At 51.9% G+C, this 21547-nt stretch overlaps 2 protein-coding genes across 2 annotated transcripts; one reads left to right on the top strand and one right to left on the bottom strand.

Annotated features, from left to right (window-relative positions):
* Positions 1 to 541: 541 nt before the first annotated feature.
* On the top strand, positions 542 to 11199 carry CSUI_002483 (serine arginine repetitive matrix protein 2 (pre-mrna splicing)). Its single transcript, XM_068062683.1, has one exon. It carries the CDS (start codon positions 1087 to 1089, stop codon positions 9937 to 9939), a length of 8853 nt encoding a protein of 2950 aa, XP_067925356.1. The 5' UTR covers positions 542 to 1086; the 3' UTR covers positions 9940 to 11199.
* Positions 10565 to 20978, bottom strand: CSUI_002482 (uncharacterized protein). The gene is made up of 7 exons (XM_068062682.1): positions 16283 to 20978; positions 15364 to 15555; positions 14596 to 14956; positions 14160 to 14251; positions 13516 to 13591; positions 12046 to 12871; positions 10565 to 10794 (listed from the first exon to the last, which is right to left on the bottom strand). Exon 1 carries the CDS (start codon positions 19387 to 19389, stop codon positions 16867 to 16869), a length of 2523 nt encoding a protein of 840 aa, XP_067925355.1. The 5' UTR covers positions 19390 to 20978; the 3' UTR covers positions 10565 to 10794; positions 12046 to 12871; positions 13516 to 13591; positions 14160 to 14251; positions 14596 to 14956; positions 15364 to 15555; positions 16283 to 16866.
* Positions 20979 to 21547: the final 569 nt, after the last annotated feature.

Below are 21547 nucleotides of genomic sequence, written 5' to 3'. Positions count from 1 at the left end.
AAGCTTGCCATAACACCCCTGTGTCTCCGTGGCGGACGTAGTTTCACTGTGGCGATCGTGATCATGGATTTGCCACTTCTTTGAGTTGAAGGCTCTACACATCCCCCCTGGCACATCAGAGAGCGCACTTTGTAGAGCCCGCGTGTGGCAGAACCGCACATTCGTTCTGAATGTGTTGCGCGTTCGGGTAGCTACTCCGCGATCGCTGCTACCGACGATTCGGCAGGAAGGTGCTGAGGCGGGCGGAAGGGCCCGTTACAAGGTCACGTGGTACAGCGGTCGTCTGCGCTGAAGACTGCTGGAAGCCTTGCAGCGCAAGAGGATAGTGACCCCGTGCACAGGCAAGTATTTTGCGAGGCACTACATGCGTCGGGAGACTGAGCTACCCACCTGACCGGCTGTATGGGTTGGGGGTGGTGTGTCCCACTCGCTGCTCCGGCCCCCCAGTACCACTTCCGACAACGGAGAAACGCGCAGACATGCCGCCCCGTCTTGTAGGTTGGAGAGTCCGGAGCAAGTTGCACACGAGTCATTTTTCGGGAGCAGCGCGGATTCTTGACTTCGCTTCATCGCAAGTTGTTTTCTCCCTTTATCTGCAGCGTTTGCGTTGAGTTGCTCTAATGCCAGCTCTCAATCGTAAATGCTCGTGCGTGATTTTTTGCAGCAAGTTGCGCTGCTCATACTTTCCTAGAAAGGCATCGGCTGACGACAATATAAGACGTGCAGGTCACAGTTCGGTATGCTTTATTGGAGAGTTTGTTCCTCGTGGCACCAGGCTGCTGTTTACTCTTCTCTCTTTGGCCGCAAGCACATGGCGGCAAGCACGAAAGCTCGACAGATGTTGACAAAGCTGTCATGATGTAATTCTTTGTCCACAGGCGTGGCTTGCTGAATTGCTTCTTGAGTACGCCCCGAGTGCTTCTCGGTCCCTCTTTCGTAGTGTCTTTGCCCCCGGGATCTCTTTTTCGGCGTCCACCGGAGTGCAGAACGGGTGCCGTCCCCCTCTCCTACGTCTCTTGCCCTCTCGCGGCTGCGCTCTGCGAAGCTGCATTACCTGGAAAGCCACAGGCGCTGGTCATTCGAGAGATGCCGCAGGCACCACGTCTTCAGGACGGCCGGTCTCTCCGTGTGCTTCAGAGAGTGCCGCTCAAAAATCCGCGTCGCCCCGCACCTTTCGACTCGCTTACGGACAGGACGACGGCGCGTTGCCCTGAGTCCGACGAGACTGCGACCGGCAATGCAGATGAGAACTTACCATACCTTCAGGAACGCTCGAAATGGCAGACTGCCGGACAGCCCACGCACACTCTGGCTTCTTCAAGTTGTCCAGACCAGCAAGGAAAAGCTGCTGTAGGTCCGAGGAAACGCCATGCTCACGGCCCGGAAATGGAACGGTCGAGCGAAAACACAATGCTTCCGTTTCCTTTCTGTGAGTCTGACAAAGCTATTCGCGGGCCAGTAGTCCAGTCGTGTTCGCGGTCTGGGTCACCACGGCGGCGAGCCAGCCGTCCAGACGAGTCAACGGCGCAGGAAACCTTGAGGGGGCTTTCTCGGAAGGTCTTTCCTGACCAGCGTTCTTGTCGACTGCCACGGGCCGAGCTTCCTCCGTTCCATTCATACTCAGGTCTCAGAGTAGCAAGCAGACAACGCTTAGGAGGCGATGCTGAACCCGACGGCCACTCCCCCTCGTGCGGGGCATCTGTAAGAGATGGACACTCACTGGACTTTGCCGCACGTCCGGGGTGTTTAGGAGCCACTTCCGCGGAGAAGTCGCAGTCTGCGGGGGGGGGCCTCGTCGGTGATCTCGGAAAGCAGGCTTGTCAGAATTCGAGCAAAGAACCCCAGAGCTCGAATCGGCGGTCACGCCAAGAAACTAGTCATTCTCGAAAGCGGACAGAGGGATCTCGTCCCACTTGCAGCCGCGCGCGGACAGCAGCCAGTGACTGGGTGTTTGGGCCCCCTGACAGGCGCGTGTATCCTGACAATAGAACCACGCATGATTTTCCGTATCGACGGACTTACCCGACACGAGTGTTGTCCGCGTGGGAGGTAGGAAACGGAAACCAGCGTTCTGTCCGTCACCCTACCAGGGGTTTTGCCGACACCAATTCCCGAACCGGCAGCTTCGCAGAGCGCATCCCAGCGGAGACTTCAAGAGGAAGCCAGTCTCTTTTCTTCGGTCAAGGTGGATCAGCTGGGGAAGGGGAGTTCCAAGCGGCTCCTAGTTGGAATAGTTTGGCTGGAGACTGGAGCTCAAGGTCGCCTTCCCGACTTCAACATTCTCAGAGTGCTGCCCGAGATATCAATCAGTCACGTCACCCGCAGTGCTTTTCCTCGGAAGACAAAGATGGGCGTTTGGACAGGTGCCTGGGCGTCGCCAGCAAGCCCTGTTTGGGTTCCTCTGAACCGGGAGAAGTCTTCGGAACACTCCAGGAGCTTGACAATCGTTGTGCTCGAGAAGCTCCATATGACACGTCGCTTCCTCGGCACCAGGCGCGCGACAGCGCCGGCGTTGAAGTTAAGAAGGAAGCGCAGAAGAGGCAACAACGAAAGGGACCCGAAGGACTTTGCCCCGACGGCAAGCACCGACAGAAGATAGCGGGGGCCCATTCCGACAACGGAGCCCGGAGACGCCGCCAACAAGGTACGGAACACTTACGGTTGCTCGAGGGCGCGTCTGTCTCGGAGCTGACAGACGTGTTCCCACACAGCAGAACGAACCGTGACGTTTCAGACAAAGCCACAGATGATTCTGCTCGACGCGAAACGAACGTTATACAGCAGTCAGGACAGCATAGGGGGGAGAACCGAGATGGTCGTCGACAGAATAGCGAGTCCAGGGGCGTCCCCCCTCCGTTCCACCGTATGACCAGATCGGAGTGCCTGGCTTTCCACGGGCAGTCAGATCAGAGACAGGAAGAGCTCTCCAACGAGGGGATTGAGCATCGTGCGGGAGAAGATGATGCGTATGATGAAAGGAAATCACGGAACCACCGCTTCTGTATACCCGGGAGCAAGAGTACTGCCTGTACAGAAGGGAGACATCGTAATGACACCATGACTCGCCCACCAAGGTCAGCTGTCCGCGTAGTGCTCCGAGGCCGGACAGGGCGAAAGGACGCGCAGCTGGATCTGGCGGTCGACCATGCAGTCAAGACAGTGGATGGTTGGTGCCGCAACTGTACAAAGAGCGACAAGCATGGCGGACTTGTTGCAGAAGTACAAGACAAAGGAGTGAACACACAAGCACTGCCTTCAGAAAGTGACCAAGATTACAAGGGCGCAAATGTGGAAGCATCGCAGTCATGCTGTTTTCCTTTTGTGCCAGATGGAGTTAGCCCTTCCCCCCAGGGTTTTCTCTTTCAGCAAACACGCCGGCGGCTAATGACGCGTCGTCTGACTGTGGAGGAAGAACATGCGGTTGCCTGCTTTTCTGGCACGTGCGAGGGACCTCCAGGTCCTTGCGAAGACGAGGGTACGACCTCTGTTGAATGTGCTGATACTCACACCCGTCACCCAAGTAAGTTGCCGTATAGCGCGGCATCGTCAGGCGAAGTACGATGTGCATCTATTCCAGCCTCGCTCAAGCTCGAGGGGGGACGGTGCGACAAGAGTCCGACGTATTCTGGTCGTTCTTCCGGCCACAAAGAAAGACGTCTACATCCCTTGGACTATGCAGGCTGTATGAAGGAAAGAGGGTACGCCATGCGAAGCAGTCTCGTGCGTGGAAACACACGAGGCGAGGAAGCCCTTGAACTAGGGTTCAGGCACCAAAAGTCTCAAGGGAAGAGCTCTAGCGAGATATACGTCCAAGCCGTTCGTGACCAGAAGGTCAACTCTGTGAGGGTACCCGGCTTCGGAGACGACGTGGACCTGGCCGCTCCGCGACTAGTTAAGGTCTTCCGGAACGAGAGAGCTTGTCGCATGGGAGGACTGGCGAGAGAACCGGCAAGTTCCAAGCAGGAACAAAGTTCAGAGGCTCAAGGGGATGTTCCCGCGTTCCATGACTCACCTTTGCCTGTGCTGCGGGGAGCCGGAAGCTATGCCGGCAGTGTCCGTGGCGCCCTAGACCGGAGTGCGAGTGAGCCGTCTGAAAGGAGATACTCTCGTACAGAAGCTGCGTCCGGATCGCTGGCGAAAACTTTTCAGCTGGACTCAGGGAACGAGACACTTCAATGTGCTCAGCGGCGAGAAGACCGTGAGAAGGCGCGTCTTCCCTCACACCATTCTGCATTGTACCGGTTGAAGAAGCCCGACGCTGTTTTCTGCGGAAAAGCGAGCCCTGGTTTTTTCTTTGCCCAGGGAAGCAGCGTAAGGGGGAGTGCTCGGAGTGCCTCGTCTTGCCGTGTGTCTCCTTTGTTTGAGACTGACTCGCTGCGTGATCAAGGCTCTGAGATAATGTGTTGCTCCTCGATGAGCTGTACAGACGGCAGGTACGCAAGTCCTGCATTAGCATATGTCATCCCGGACGCGGCCTACCTGTGCTGCCACTGCCACTCTCAGCCTCGTGGCTCGGCTGCTTGCTGTGAAACTGCCCAAGGCTACCAGCAGTGTGAGCCAGGGTCTGTCGTACCCTCCGACCAATGTCCTATCAGAGCTCGTCGACGGAGTTCCACTGACGATTCTACAGAGGGAGACAACGGCGTGATCTCTCGAGAAAGCAGAGAGCCTCTTGTCCGTGCTTACCCGGGTGACAGTTGCCAAAACAGAGGCTGCGGGTGGCACGACCGGAAGAGCGATGTGATGGGCAGAACGCTCCATTTTCCTGGCTGCGTACATAATGTGCATAAAAACATGAGCGAACTCGGAGACGATGGTGACAGATGCTCTAGACATCTGATTCTACTGCCAAGTCCTGAAAGCCGTGAAGAATACTTAAACAGCGACCGAGAAGCTTGCTTACGTGTGCAGAGGCGTCTCCACGCTAGTTTTCACGGCAGTCAAGGTGCGAACGGCTATAGGGAAAAGAAGCTGCTTCAGAAGACGCCAATCGCTTGCGAGATTGAAGACTCGCGTCACTCAACTAGCCGGCAACGGAGTGCACAGTCCCCACCCCGGGATCGGCAGTCTCTTGTTAGAGCAACAGCGAGCAAATTTCGTGTGGGTACTGCTCAGGGCTGTAAGCTGGAAGAGCAGATTTGTTGTAGCAGACACAAGGACTTCTCGCAAGCCCCAGAAGTCCAAGAGCGCGATCGAAGAGGATACGCGGTGTCCGTTCGGAAAAGGTTGTTTCATGGGGATGCTCATCCGGAGAAATCAGTGCGGCAGTCGGAGAGCTGTCACTTCGCCCAGAAGCGTGAAGAATGTGAAGAAAACTGCGGGTTAACGACTATGGCCGCTGGCGGTGGGTTGGCGGCTGAGGTGCCTTTTCGCAAAAACGAGACCGTTGCTCGTCGTGTAATCTGGCGGGGCCAAGAGGAAGAGGGGAACGGACACGTTCATGGTCGAGGCCAGCTCTGGAGGGACAGTGAGGAAAGTTTAAGTGAGCTGGAAAGTAAGGGTAGGCCCCTGGGACGGTATTACAGTAACAGGAGATCGAGCAGGGGAGGTGAGGGTACCGAGAAAAGAGCAGAAGGAAACACGATTAATAGAGCTGTGGATAAGGAAAGGAGCGAGACCGACAGTTCTGAAGACGAGACTCAAAAGACGGTGAATCAGCACTACACCTGCGATGGATCGGACTACAGCCACGAGGAGAGCTGCGGTGAAGAGGTTGCAGACCAGGAAGGAGTAGAGGCCGATCATTGCCCTTGCTGCACGGATGACTCTTTTCTCCATCATTCTTCTTTTGAGGCCGTGCTGCCCTCCGGCATAGCTGTGACACGCGAACATTCCTCGCAACCACCCTACGCGGAAACCCGTGACCATACTCTACATCGTCACATGGATTCTGTCTCTGGACTTCAAAGTGAAGCAGTAGATGAATCTTTCAAGTACCCAGCGAACCCGCGTGTGGAGGGAAGGAAAGTTCCGCGTGAGTCGCGGGATGGACATATGTCCTACAAGACTGAGCCTGGGGACGTGTCTGTCTTGTCAAGGTGTCGACAGGAAGAAGGGAGACATCAATTTTTTTCTGGCTATCGACGGACAGAGTCCTATGGACAGAGGGGACAGGCAGGAACCCAAGAGGAGGACGGCGTACCGGAACAACAGACCCGTGTAGCGGGTGAAGGCTGCGTCCCCCCTCCAAGCGGAGACGGGGAGAACATTGCCCTGGAGACTGAAAATCAGGGTCGAGAGTCGTCGCCGGGTAGTGGCACATCACAAGCTCGCAATCACGTATCAAGCGCACTCCGGACAACTTCAGATGATGACGAGCGAGAGGAGAGATTTCGGGATCGAAGAGCGAGGGAGAAACTCGAAAACGCTATACACCATGTCGCTGTTGGAGTTGTCAGGTATCTCAAGGAGAGGAGAGGACGAAAGGAAGGAATGCAAGAAGCGAAGCAGACACAGACAGAAGCGCGAGGCAGAGCTGCTGGAAAACAAACCAACGAAGACAGAGAAAGACGAGGTACAGATCTGTCACCAGAGAAGCTCGGTAAGCACGGTACTAAGAAGCGACAGATGGCCTCTCGCCGGGTGAAAGAGACGCCGGAGGAGGCGGTGAATTTGGCCTGCAGGTCCTCGCCCAGGATCCGAAAAAGAGTGGGGGGTGGGTCCGGGAAAAGCATCCGTCCAAGGAGAGGAATGACGGAGAGTGAAGAGGAGGACGTGTCGAAAGTTGAAAAAAGAACGGACGGAGGAAAGAGGTGTCGAGAGCCTTCTTCAAAAAGGCAAAACGATCCGGATCTGAGCCGAGAGGTACACAAGGATTCTGATTCAGAGGAAAATGAAACAGAGCAGAACACGGCGAAGAAGGATGCCGGAAGAAGAAAAAGACTGCGGACATGGAGGGGGATGGAGCTGAACCAAGACAGAACCACAGACACCAAGAAAAGAAAAAGAGAAGAGGAGGGAAGTGACGAGGAAAAGAACAACGAGAGAGGAGGAGAGCTGAAGGGACAGCACGCCTATTCCCCAATGACACGTGCTAGAAGCCGTTTATCACAGTTAAAATCCGACAGCTCGCGAACCAAACAAGACCGGGGAACGAATGAGAAGTTATGCTCCCCTGGTGGTCAAGAAGTTTGCTCGGTTGAGTTTGGAAGTCGAGGAGAGCGCTCGAGAAGATTGGGGTGCACAGACACAGTCGATGACAAGCTTGATAGTCCAAGGGTCGGACGGAGAGACGGCCGGACAGCGACGAACAGCTCCCACTCGCCTTACTCTGGATTACAGGAAAAGGGAGAAGCGAGCAGGATTCAGAGAAGAGACTTACGCGCCTCGTCAATTCTTCTGTCAATGCCTTCACATTGCACCAGTAAGGCCGTGCAGCGCAGAAGTCCTCGGCTTGCCAAACAACGCCACGGACAGTCTCAGCAAGAGACTCACGAACACGAAGAGAACGCGAGCTCGCCTGCAGAGGAGGCGAAGGCTGGCGACGTCACTTCGAGATCACTCCGAGAGAAGAACAGGAGAGATCGTGGAGAGGCGGTCAAATTGCAAGATAAAGGGAGAAAGGAAAATCGTGGAAGTAAGACGCGCCCGAGAAGATGTGAAGAAGAGGTGATCGAAGATGAGGTTGACACTGAGGACGGTGCTTCACGAGAAGGTGCTGGGATAGTGGGTCCAGAGTCCTACGAAACTCCAGGAGCTGTTAATCGTGGTGACTTTACTAGTCTCAATCCGGCTTCACCAGGAAAAGCAGAGAAAAAGCCTACCTTTCTGGAGGAGAGAGGCGCTCCACGGCACAAAGGAAGAAAAACAAAGGAGAGGGCACCATACCCGGCGTCAGGACGCAGGGATCGACCCTCGAGGAAAGTCTCCCACGACTCAGCGGGCTCCAGCGAGAGAGGAGAGCAAAAAGGGTCTTCAGACAGGAACCACGAGGGCTCATCAGATCCCAGACCGACAACGAAAGTGGGGGGACATCGATCCGAACAAGCCCAAAGTAATTCTCGTGTTTCTGTATTGCCTGTTGCTCAACAGCGGGGAGATCTCACAAGATGTAAAGATGCGTCTAATGTGGAAGACCTGCCAAATGAAGACACATTCGCAGGGCAGCGGCGTGCCCGTGGTCGAGGAAGATTACCGAAGCGAGGCGTACAGGAGGTTTCCGAAGAATCCTCAGCTGTCCTCCCTTCGTCGACGACAACTGCCTCTACTTCGAATTCCTCTGACTCTCACAATGAAGAACAAAGGCAGAAGTCAGACGGTCCTGATGCTTCGTCGTCTTCGAGTTTGCCCGCGGGACCAGCTGCTTCGTCGTCTGGTTCTCCAAGCGTGAGACGGAGTACCTCGCTTTTCTCAAGCCGCGACGCTTCTCCTGCTCAAGGGGAAGACGAAACAGCGTCTCCTCCCGTACAGGTTCGTAGCTTGGGCGCGGAATCATTATCTTCGTCTCTTTTCCCTCTTTCTTCTCCCCGTAACAGAGTACCTAAGGGGTTTTCAGTGAAGGAACGGTCTCCGTTTCCCGATAGAAAAGAATCACATCCTTCCCATTCAGAACAAATAAACGAAGATCCTGAAGAAGCAGGTCTCGAAGACACGAGTCGGAGTGAAGGAAACACACAGACAGAAACAGGGGCTGCGGGCGATCAAGAAGAGATACAGAGTAAGACTGCTGGATCTGTTTCACTAGTGCCTTCTCGCCGAGTTTCTTATTTTCCTGAAGTCTCCTCCTCAGATCAGCCCCAGCCGGAGCTTGTCTCCGAAGGAACTTTGCAGTCGTCTTTATCTGTTACAAAAAAGAGATCGCGTGAACCTCCCCAGGTCGCCACCACACCACACAGAGAAGCAACATCTTCCCTGACGCGCATCGGGGGTGGTGGTCCTGGGACTCTGGCTTTACAGCGCTTGCGAAGAGAGCAGCTAGGCTCGATTCCTTCCCCCATCGTCAACCGCATCCGCTTGGGGTTGAATGATAGAATCTCATCTTTCCTTCATCCAAAAGAAAAGAGAGGAAAAGAGAAAAATGAAGAAAGACCAACTTGTATGGCACCCGTCTCCGGTAGTGGCTTACAGCAAACATCGTCGACACTAAAGAAAAGCGGGATATCGTTGTTGAATGAAGAGGTGGAGAAGGGTGAGAATCCAGAAGAGAAAGGAGAAGTGACAAGGCACCGTTCGGACGAAGAAGACAAAGAAAATGCCGATGAGGCACAGGGGGCAGTACCGGCCAGAGCGCATGTGGAGAGAAGGACAAGCACAACAGGAGAGGGGGAACAGGAGAAATCTAGGAATGTTGGTGAAGTAGTGAAGACTTCTTTAGACAGCACGTTCGGGGGGACTGAACAGAAGAGTGATAGAGGTACGCTATTCTCATCACCCCCAGCCAACACTTTAAACCTGTCCTCCAGTACTGAAGATATAAACCTTGTTTGCCCTCAATCTCATTCTTCACCCCCGTCATCGTCCTTTGAATTGTCTTGTTGCCCGTCCTCCTGTTCTTCCTCTTCACTCGGCACTAGAGGCCCGTCTGCCTCTTCTTCGTCCACATCAAGCGCGCCTGCCACTTCTCCCAGCGATTTTCTCTGGGGTGTTTTGGGCCGTGAAGTCAGGCCCGGTGATTTGGTAGGGGGACGTTTAGTACGTCGAGGAGCTGATGTTCGGAATCGCGTGTTCTCGGGAACGCTTCTTCGCCTTATAAACGGAGACCTCCGAACGACAACTGAAAGAGAGGTACATTTATTCATCACAAACTACTGTACAGAAAAAGGATTGGTTCCGACTAGAAGCATTGTCAACGGCAAAAAGATGAAGAAGTGGCCTGTGGGGAATGACCCTATTCTACGAATTCTCTTTGGAGATCAATGCAAAGCCTTTCCTTCTACGAAAGCAGAGATGATGGAGTATCTCAGAAGAAACAAGCATATCACGTACTTTTCCATTGCTTAGGCCCCCGCCACTGCAAGGATAGAACTCAACACGCTGGACGTAAACAAGACACCCTTCGTTCTTCCTGTCTATCTGAAGCAAGGGTATTCCTCTGGATCACACAGCCGCTGCTGTTACGCAACTTTCCTGGCATTGAAATCGATAGGCGGTGGCTGTCTCACAAGTTGTAGGAGCTGGCGGAAGCTACGTGCTATTCTCTCAAGTGCTTGGCGAATTTCGCCGGGTGTACACACACCAGTCAGCACACGCATTGCTGGTTCACTATGGTAGGTGTTTTTTCACGGTAGTCTTCAAGTGCGTAGTTGCAGTGCATTCGTTTCCTTCTTCAGAAGAAACACAGCGTTGTCAGAACTCGGGTGCATTGACGCAGCAGACAAGCCCAAATACCACACTTGACAATTGCATGAGGGCCTCATCACTCACTCTTGTAATTTTTGCATTCCAAGCCACGTGTGGCCGTGTTGCTTTCCTTCTTTTCGTAGTTCCTTCATTCCCGCGTACTTGTCTGGATAGTTAGATTCATATGTCGCTTGTTTTCACGGTTTCTTTGAAGCGAAGCACTTGTCAAGCATTGAAGAGGATGAGGGGCCGTGGTGATGTGTGGCAGCTGTCCCTGCCCCTTCATCCCCCTTCGGATGGAGAGTGGTACAGAGACGTAGGAAAGAATGCCCTCTCTGTTCATTCATTTTTTCCAAAAAAGATAGACGTTGTGTTCTAGGTTGTAGACGAGCTTATAACGACATTGTCCATGCCAGCCTCATACACTAGCTAGATACAGAGCCTAGGTAGCTCTGGTGATCCTGTTTTGGTCCTCTTTGCTCGTGGAAGCGAGGCACGAGCCTGAAGAAAGCAAGTCTGCAAACAAGAAAGAAGACCCTGGCCAGCCTGCTGTCCAGTTCCAAACCTAACTTAACCTTTTGCTACTATAGACCATTTCACCACACATTTGAAGCCATCTGTCCTGTGTAAGTGTATTTGTCTACCGGGCGTGTCCTTACCTTCCCAATAAGAGGACAGAGAGGGACGAGGGGGCAGCTTACTTGTCAACTTGAATGACAGATCGTTGCAGTAACGATGTTTTTCTCTGTCGAAGTGTTCATGCGGCCGTCCCTCAACGACTATCGTGAAGGCATTTTTTTCTTTCTTGCGAAAAGAATGAAACAGAGTGGCGAAAACCGCAGGCAGCGTCGTGCCTGCTTCGTGGGTGTTACCTAGACTCGTTCAATCAGAGCCCACAGCGGTCAAAAGAGGCGCCCGGGTCGCTAGCTCCTCACGAATGGATCTAATCTCTATGTAAACGCTCTAAGGCAGATCCCGGTGGGAGCATCGTGCTCCGTCATCTGGTATGGCTTTACTGAGATGCGCGGCTGCGTACGTCTCTGGGTGCGCCGCACTCTATCGAGTAGATAACTCTCTTTACTGCGGAGACACCGAATCAGTAGGGCGCCATCGTTGTGAGGGAGAGACTTCGAGGCCGCACCCACTGTCCTCCCGGGGCTTTTTGTGAAACCCGGAGGTCCCGCGTGGCCAAAGGGGACCCGCACCATACGAACCACCACATCTGATCACATCCGCCGACTTCCAAAAAGACTCAGGAAGTCCTCAACGGGAACGCCGTCGTAGTGCGACTGTAGTCTGCAGCAGTTGAAGTTGAAACCACTAACCTTATTTTTGCCTTGTAGAGGGTGCACGTGTACTTGGGGCCGTCTGTCCGCCCCTCGTGGAAAACAGCGAAAAGAAGAGTCTTCTGGTCATTCTTTCAGCTGCCGTAAGACGAATACAGACTTTCGCTCTTCTCTCATCAGGAACCTCAGCATGCTCTTGCATTGCCTACTTTTTGTTTTCTCAGTGAATCACACGCACCGTGTTCTAACTCTCTGCCCGAGTCACTACACTCACCGTTTTCTTTATGACAGGCTGATCGCTGCGAGCAATCTAAAAACCCGAGTTCATATAGCGTTCTGTTATCGCCACCAGCACGCGGTAAGCGTTCCGCCGACCGTACCTCCCACTGATTCCTGGTGTACAGCACAAATCCCGCTCCTACGACTTCCCTTCGCTATTATCGGTGAAGTACCATAATCAGTCGGCTGGAACGAGCCTTACAGAGTTCTACGGGTTTCTCGACGGTTCATTTCCTTCTCCTAGTTCCATCTGAGATCACTGAGCATTCCACTGCTAGAAAGAATGAGACACGGTGAAGCGCCGCTAGACGTGACACTGAAGGAAGTGGCGCGTTATCCTCCAGTGAGTCGGCGATCTGAACTGGTTGTACGCCGATTCTCGTGAGACAGCGAACAAAGGTTCTGTTGGCGTCCTTAGAGCTTTTGCTTCGGTAATTCAGCAGCAAGTAAGACAGGAAAAACGGCATTCGAGAGAATTTGACCTGTTCTTTTCTGCAGGAAAGCTTCTTCCATTCCGCACGAACGGAACCCTTCGACTCGTTTCCCAAGTGCCGCCTTACTCCACTACAGCCATGCCTTCATCACCGACAGATCTTTCAACAGGCGAGAAGGGTTGTGTGAGACTCACACTTCCACCATCTTTGATCCCTGTACTTCTACATTCAGACTGAGACCGGAGAGCATATCGTGTAGAAGAGATCAGTTCACCCGGCTGTGAAGTTGCCTCCCGTCAAAGGCCTTTGATTCCCCTGATGAACTGAAGAGCAGACTCTTGCAGCAAATGAAGAAAACTCTCTGAAATGCGGAACGAGTGAAACTTCTTTAGAACCGTTCCAAACAAACGACCACCTTCTTCAAGGAAGTAAGACGGAAGGCAGAGTGAGTGGTGGGCAGAGATAGAATTACTCAGATGCTTTCTTTGCCTTGTGTGTACTCCATGCCATGATGAGGAGGACTGAGAACGTCAAGAACATTGTCCATCTTAAGCCTCCTTCTTCCGCTCGACATCTAGCAACAGACTCGTCGTCCTGAAAAGAAATGACGTCAGGCGGCAACAGTCACTCCAACAGGAAAGTTAATTTCGAGTCTTCTTTTTGCACAATCAAGGAGACAGCAATGAATTGACCTATCGCACGAGTAGTAAACACATGTGCGCGAAAGGGACACAGTGAATCGAGGACAGACAAATGAAGACAAGGGAGAGGCCCACGAGCTCGGTTTTCAATGTATTAATGGTGAGAGTACTTGCAGAAAACGCGCTCGGTTACCCCCTCTCGAGATGTATCTCCGCATGTGAAGTATCTTGCACCTACACGCGTCCTTCTGTGTCGGAATGCTCTCTACGTGTTTGGTTCGACCGGGAACCTTACACGTTTCACGCCACCGTCGTGCGGACTACACAAATGGCGCGGTGAGCTCAGGGTTCAGATACCACGCCGCACACCTATGCCTCTGTGAGATTCGATGCCAGAAACTCACTTGCAGAGTTCTTGCTGGGATGGAGTTACTCACCACCGCGGAACACACTACAACACAGAGAGAGGGCTGATCGCTATACTTGTGTATGTCTTGAAGTCACAGTTGCATACTCAGACCTGCTCTGACGTCATAGTAGTCGCCATCTTCATCTGAATACTACCTTCCTCACTACAAGCCTGAAATAGCACCGTACCCCTGGAGTCATGTGGGCGCAGTGTGGCGCCAAAAAGTCCTTGATGTACCCAACCATGACGGGACAAGGAATGTCTCTGTAGGTAGGGGAAACACCACGACCGACATCACCTACTTGTAGGGAATTGAAAGGGCAGCTTCCACATTCACATTACATCGTATAGGAACAGTCCTTTATATACACCTCTCTATGTGTATTAGGTTCGCCTTCTGCACTAGGTGTCTAGTTCCTTGGGTACATACATGCAGGTTCACCTACGTGTACGTCGAGATAGAAGGACATTAGGGGGACGACAAGAGATGATCCCATTCTTCCTGAAAAAATACTTCCTTGCTGCTCTTTAACCATTCTGCGCTGATTTTTGCTGAGTCACGGAGATGATCAGAGGAGAGGCCAGTACACAGAAATACGATGGAACTTCTTCGTCAGCAGCACAGACCTAGACTCAGATACTTGACATTCTGAGGCTTCACAGTCAGCAACGGCACAACCACAACATGGTCCAACCGACGTAAACGTTTCCTGTAAAAGAGAAAATAAAGGAGAACAGACATTGATAACTAGGAAGGCGAGAAGAAGAATCAGGGGGGAGAGAGGAGACAGATCTGTGCATGTATGTATGTATGCGTGGAGCCTCATCCTACCCCAGTGTATGCATAGCAAGAACAGAGGTAGCAACAGCGAAAAATCGGCTCTTCTCTGGTACCGAGAGCATCTGAGCCAAACTCCCCCCTACCTGAGAAGCCAGTACAAAGAAAAGGACACACGGGAAAGACACACCGTACGCCGGCTCGACAAGTTAGAACGGTCATGATAGCAAGTCCTTTCGACTCTGTCCTATCAGCTACCAAAGGTTTAACCATTCACACACGTCTGGCTATGCAGTCCACTAGAACAAGTCAGCCACAACGCCCTAATGACAAAAGAACATCTGACAAGAAAGACACTTGTGTCAACAGAAAACTAGTCTCTGTTATGGCAACTTCGTTACCCGAGCACAGCTCACCTGTACTCTGTGTCTGTCCGACTACACTCTGTCATCCTAGCCCGCTGCTAAATGGCATAACATACGCGACTCACTACTATTCATATCGACGTCCTGAGAGGACACCTTTCCTTCGGTCTGTAAAGAATCTCGAAGACCACTGAGCATACACACGTCTTGTGCTCGACCGCTCCAGAGCTTATTTCTCCACCTTCCGCTGTGCGTGCGCATACCGAATAGTCACAACGAATACCCCCGAAGCGATAGACACATGAAGACAAGAACTTGTGTCACATACGACCATGACACAGAGAATCTTTGTAACAACCGCATGTCCGCTTTGTCAGACAGCAGTTTTTCTTCATATTTCTCTTCTGTTTCCATCCTTCTCACTTGAGTGGCGTAAAGACTTGTCAGGCCTATCAGTTGAAGGCAGATGAATGAAGCTTTGCATGTCTGAGAGGGGCCCGCACACACAATACAATACGCCTCTGTAAAAAGTCTCCGCCGTCTGGTACAAGACACCAGCACCCGAAATCAAGAATGCGATCACTGCCAGGCCGTTTGGTGCCAAAAGGAACTTTTCTTTAGAGTATGTCGCAGATGCCTCCCCACGTTAATAGTGCAGTCACCCGAGCACTGTATGCGATCGGAAGGCTAAGCCAGACGGCGAGAAGACGCATTAAAATCTATGAAAGCACCCTTATTTGTTATATGCTATATGTAGTCACTCGGAACGAACATAAAACTAGGAAACACAACGCTTTCTATCTATCTATCTAACCTGCCCCATATGAGAGGGTTGTGACTCCTAACAACACCCTCGTCCTTCGTTTTGAAGTTGTTCACTGCTCCGAACTTACGGAACTCCTGCGGCATCCGTCAACTTTCAGGAATAGACAGAAGACGAAACTCTTCAAGATAGAAGAGAACAGAATACAGAAGAGGAAGCTTCACCGCCTTTGCCTACCGCCATACAACTTGCAGCCAAGAAAACAAAAGCTACGCCGATAAACCATAGATTGAGATCGCACAGTCTTCTAGAACGTTGAATCCTGAAACAAAAGAAAAGTGGCCACAAAGCAATCACAAACCCTGGTTCTTTAACACACATCCTGCCAGAGAAACCCGCGAGCCTTCTTCTCGCTTCCCATCACTAGATAAGACGACGGACAAGACTTGGCACCTTTGTTCTCCTCGGGTGTCCTTCCCTGTCCGTCTAGTTCGATAGGAAGACTACAACTGTTTTTCCTGTAGCTAGATGAACGGCACCCGATATCACGCACGAGAGCCGAGAGCCAAAGAGGGTACAAAGAAGACGACAGGGAGAAGAAATATATGCGTGATAAAGATGTCTACCCCGGCAGACGCCACTATTCTAATACAGGATGAGAGACAGTAGGTAACTCCCTTGCAACCAAAGGAAGACTTATGGAATAGAAAGAGGAAGAAAAAGAGCAGCAAAAAGTCTCGCTACCTGTTACCGCTGACACATAGTAGTAGGGCTTGAGAACAGTCTGTTGGAGGAAGATGCGCAACCGGGGACTACGGACGGCGGTGGGGAGAGATGGCATGAGTTTCAACCAAACATTACAGAAACATCAATTTACGGGTGGCGTTAGTCATCTGAGCATACTATTGCCGCACTCACTACTACCAGAGATGTATGTGTGTACATGGAACGAGGCATCTGGACCTGGTGTCCATTCAGACGGCAGGTATGGTATCTACGGAGGAGCGAGAGGCGTGCTGGAGCGTGGCAAGCTTCGAGACTATCCTTGCCTAGAGTTTTCTAGTAAAGGATTCCCGCCCTCATCCTCCTCCAGTCTCTGAAGCCCTGTCCTCCGTCGTCTTCTTCGTCTTCCATCTTCTTCTCCTGTATGGTCAGTAGCGTCTAGCCTCACTGCAGAACACAATCTACTTCCTTCTTCTGCCCTAAAGTAGTCTGCCCGCTTGCCGTGTTGCTCTGTTGGCGTATCCCACGAAGATACCATGACTGCATGGTTCTGTGCTTCTTCTTCTTCTTCCAGTGTAACAAGAGAATCCTCATCTATCTGGCCGGTGGCAGTATCGACTAACCATCCCCCTAATGCGGTACCTAAAAAACGAGAAAGCCCCAAGAGAGAAATCAGAATAAAAAAACGTCCCGCTTTTGTCAGCCCCTCCCTCTGTCCAACTGGTACGAGTCTTCCGAGGGGCTAAATCGTGGCCTTCCTTCCCCTGCCGCTCTGCAATCTCTCTTGTATTCGGCCCAACGAAATCACTCACAAAAAGGACGTCCCTATTGTTGTAGCGTGTCTGTTGCTCACAGCAAGCAAAGTCTCAATACCTACGCAGCTCTCTATTGTGCCAATTCTTTTTGTATTCTACACGGCGGAGTGCATGCAGATATAGGCATCGCGTCGAGATCTCTCGACCAAACACGTAGGAACCTCCCTTCTCGAAGAAGAGGGATCCCGCCGAAACACCCCTGTACTGGAGTTTTCAACAAACCCTCTCTTCCTCGCTATCCACATACCCACACCCACACAGAACGTCCACCTGTGTGTACTGGAAGGACTGTATACGAATTTACACGCTAGTCCGCGAAACCCGTTTATACACACCCTCATAGGGACCTGAATAAATAACCGAGTGGACGTATCTCTACGTGTATGTATCGCGTTGGGGTTGTCCGGAGACACAGGCCAACATACTCCGAGAATCTGACAACTGAAACAAAACAGACCTGCAAGACCTGCTGCTGCTGCGACAATTCCTGTAGCGAGGCCTGCGTGCAGCTCATTCTCGAAGAGACCTAACCCAAGGAGAAAATTTGCAGCGAACGTTGCTAGGGCCTGACAGAGTGCCGCGTATGAAGCAGCAGCCACACAGAGGAATAGGAAAGGACGACTACTGAGTAAAATACAAGTCTCAGCCCAAAGTGAAGGAGCTGAAGAAGGAGATGATGGAAGTGGAGGGCGAACATGATCGGGAACGCCTCGATGAAAGACGTCCACAGCGTCACCCTCTCCATTGTTTTCTTGCTGTCCCTTCTTATCCTTTTCAAGCAGAGGAGAAGATAGAGGAGCACCGACTGAAGAAGAGAGAGGAAAGTCTTCAGAAAACCCAAACCTCGCTGATAGCTTCCTTTGACTCTCACAATCAGACAAAGAAGGAGAATCTTTCACAGAATGAGAAGACGACAAAGGGCAAGCAGCAACCCGAGGACTGCATCGAGTGTCTTCCTCCACAACATTTCTATGTGCCTCTACTAGGGAGAAGGGAGGTTTCACGGGGGAACCCTTTTCTTCTCTCGCCTCTCTCGTCTCGTTTCCCCTCTGCACCTCCTGTTTCCTTTTCTCGATAACAGCAAAGCGTGACAAAGAGCTTTCCGAGTTCCTCTCTCCTTCTGCTTCCCCAGGCTGTATATCTCCTGTCACTTCAAACCTCGACGCTACCCCACTCTGCACCGTATGAAGCGGTGTCGGTGAAATCACACGGTGACAAGGAAAGGAACGGGGAGCAGGAGAAGAGGCGAGTTCGTAGTCATCCGTACAATCGCGAAACACACAAGCAGTGAGAGAAAGAATGAAACCTATACATGCAAGGAGACCGTAAGCCACAGGCCATCCTAACGCCGTAAAGCGTGCCGCTGTAGCCCCGTACGCAATTCCTGAAGCGACACCCAATGGCAACATACAGAGGAAAACACCAAGGAGACGACCCTGAAGTGGAGAGCTTTTTCTTTTCTCCTGTTCCTCCTCCTCATGCACTCGTACTGCTGTATCTCTGGAGTCCGAGCCCCTTCGTCTGTCTGCTTGTTGATTTGCCGAAGGAGCAGGAGAGCCATACAAGCACGCAGTTGGGAACGAGGAACTACCGGGCACACGGGTGCCGCAAGGATCTGAAGAAGGAGAGCCGATGCAGGAAGATAGACAAGAAGATGACGGAGAACAAGAAGGCGATGAAGAAGCAGAGGATACACAGATGGGACGTACGCAGGGAGCTGAAGCACCAGGAGACACTGGTGGTGTGAATGCTTCATTCTTCCTCTTAAATGGCGAAGAAACGCTACATCCTGAGCGAGAGTCACAACATCCTGATGTTTCCGCGCCATCATGCTTTTCGTTCACACTTTTTCCGCTGCTTAACGCCGCTGTCGGCTCCCCTTCCGACCTTGTTATGAAAGGCTTCCTTCCCTGTCCTTCTTCGATCGCACCTCCCTGATTCCTTGGTGGCTGCTGCTGCGCTCCATAGACCCCTTGGCTTGTCTTCTCTCGTTTCTCGGCATACCCAGCAAGGAAAGGAAATGCAATAGCGACAAAAGCAGCCTCACCTACCCCACTGAGCATTCGTCCTAGAAAAAGGAGAGTGAACGACTGTGCCGGGGCAGCAAGGGCTGCCGTCACTAGCGCGGCTGTCCATACACCCAAGCCAACAGATAGAAGAAGAAACGGCTTGTATAGATGGACTGCGTGACCGAAACATGGAGAGCCCACAGAGAGACCTGCTATGAAGGACGACTGCAACAGACCTAGAAGACTATCTGGAGAAGATGTTTGAGTTGTCGACGAGATAAAGGCGTTAATTTCTACAGTCGTCCCCGGAATGATGCCCCGATCTAAATAGATGAAGAAGTTTCCTACTAGGAGAAACCATACCAACGGGTCCCACCAAAGAGACGTGGAGCAGGACGAAAGGGAAGAAGATGAGCGCGAAGAACAAGGTGATCGTGATGACTGGGTTGTTTCAGAGGGACGAGGAGAAGACGAAGAATCCACGATGCAAATGGATGGAGGTAAGACGACGCTACGGCAATTAGAAGCAAAAATTTCCCTGCCTTCTTTTGAGATCTCCAAGATTTCACTCGTCGGGATCCCTTTCTGGACCCTTTCCTCTGTCACCATCTTTTCAAGGCAGACAGAAAAGAATTTGGATTCAGAAACAGTCGAAATAGATGTGGCTGTTCTTTGGGTACTCTTCTAAAAAGTCCCATGACTAGGCTCGATGTTGACTGGAGAGAGAAGAAGATGAAGGCCGGGGAAAGGAGAGGGAAAAGGAGGTAGCAAAAAACGAGATAACGACGCAACGACGATGTTTCGTACTGCTCTGCTCTCGACTCCTTTCCACAGAATACCTGTCAGTCCCTTCCAACTTTTCCTGCGTGAGCTAACCCCCATGTAGTGCTGTCACGGACAATAGGAAGAAGTGATCGACTATCCTTACGACGCCGCTCGAAGACCTTTCTTCCCTCGAGGGGCGAGGCGGTCGCTGAAGGATTCTTCTCTCGTGAAGCACACACCAACGAATCTACGGAGAAGCCGTGTTCTTGGCATGCGTAAAAGAGAAGTGAATAAAAAAGGAAAAAGCACGTCTATCTTGATCCTACTTCGGAATGGAAAGAAGCGGCACTTTTTTTTATCAAGATTTCTATTTATAGCGACTATAAGGACCCGCGCTCAACTGGGTGGGTGGGTTTGAAACGCACCCTAGGAGGAGACAGCTAAGAATCAACTCCGAGAAAAGTAGAAGAGAGGAAAAAGATAGGACAGCACGTATCTATCGGTCAGAAACCTCGTAACAGCACGAGGACACCAGAAAAATAAGCCTTTTCACAGGAGACAAAGTGATAAGCCTGCTTCGGTGACGGCTTGCCATCGTGGTGAGGGCTTCAGAGAGGAACAGGTGAGGACAAGCGACATCTTTCCACAGAAATTGAATGCCTGAGTAACGGCAAGAGACCAGGACTACATATTCAAGTTAAGGAGGTCAGGTGCAGCTATAGTGCACAGTTGCTGTAAGAGTCTAACAACATGACTGACAGCACGAATAAGAAGCCGGCGTAAAATACACACTAGAAAGAAAGAAAGGAGGCTAACGGTGTGTCTGAGTTCCTCCGTTCTCCCCTGCTACAGCCGACGCTTGATGAGCGTTATCCCTGACTCCGTTTCTAACATCTCCTGAAAAAAAGACAACTTCCCGTTCAACTGCTCCCAGCCGTTAGAAGGAAGGCATCAAGTAAAGCACTAACAGCAGTTTGGAGAACCTGAGTGGGTACAAAAAGCCAGAAGGAGGTGGGTCTGGTTAGTGTAGGAGAGGCAAGCCGAACCTATAGTACTCGCGCTAGGACACGCCGAGGACCGGGCGAGCTTAAAGAGGCCTACCCAACAGAGGCAAGTGGACGGAAAAAAGGAAGACAATAACGAAAGGCAGAAGCAGAACAGCTGTAACCAAGGAAACGGCACCTGGTACAAAAAGAAAGGAAGAGACGGGTCTCTCTAGTGTAGAAGAGGCACATCAAGCCAGTAGTACTCTCGGTAGAACAAACTGTTAGCCGCCATCACTTGACCTGTACATACTCTGTCCCGGAACAAGCATCGAACTTCTTGGACAGCACAGGAGATTCTCTCACTCGAAGAAAGAATCCCGGCAGTGAAGGCAGAAAGAAAAGCGCGCGTTCTCCTCTGCTGCCCGCGACGAAGCTCGGTCGTGCTTCTGATGTGGTGTGCTCTAACGTGGACGACGGCTGCATCGAAGACCGTTTCTTGAATCATTTGAGACATGTTTGTCCGCATGCCGGGAATCCGAGCTGCATGCGGCCGCGTCCGCTGCTTGCTGCTAAACGCCCTCTCCATCAATCAAACCCGCTGTCTCACCAGTTAAAAGAGATACGAGAAACCTTCTAGTATTGCGTCTTAGTGAACACGCGTATCAGCGTCGTGACGCTACTTATTTCTCGCACTCTCCCCAATATCACTGAATGCCTTCAGGTGATTCTAGGTCCAGGTGTCTCACCGTGTGACTTTTGTACTGAGACCAAGAATGACGGCCGTGCTCCATCCCTCTAACGTCTGTTCTGGCTGCGTTACCGATAGCAGGTATACTGGAGGTCTCTGATAGTCCAGTGGGACACTAAGAAGGAAGCGGAAACAGTTCTGGCAGTGTGGCTAGCCAGCCGGCGCGTCCGTCTCGTGTGAGAAACAAAGCAGTCATTTTGTGTAAGCACCAGAAGACAGGCAGTTCTGTTGGGTGCTACGGACCTCAGCTTTCCACGTTTGACAAGCG

This window comes from Cystoisospora suis (genome assembly GCF_002600585.1).
Source record: "Cystoisospora suis strain Wien I chromosome Unknown contig_1042, whole genome shotgun sequence".
Lineage (NCBI taxonomy): Eukaryota > Apicomplexa > Conoidasida > Eucoccidiorida > Sarcocystidae > Cystoisospora > Cystoisospora suis.
This window is presented reverse-complemented; position numbering and strand designations above follow the sequence as displayed.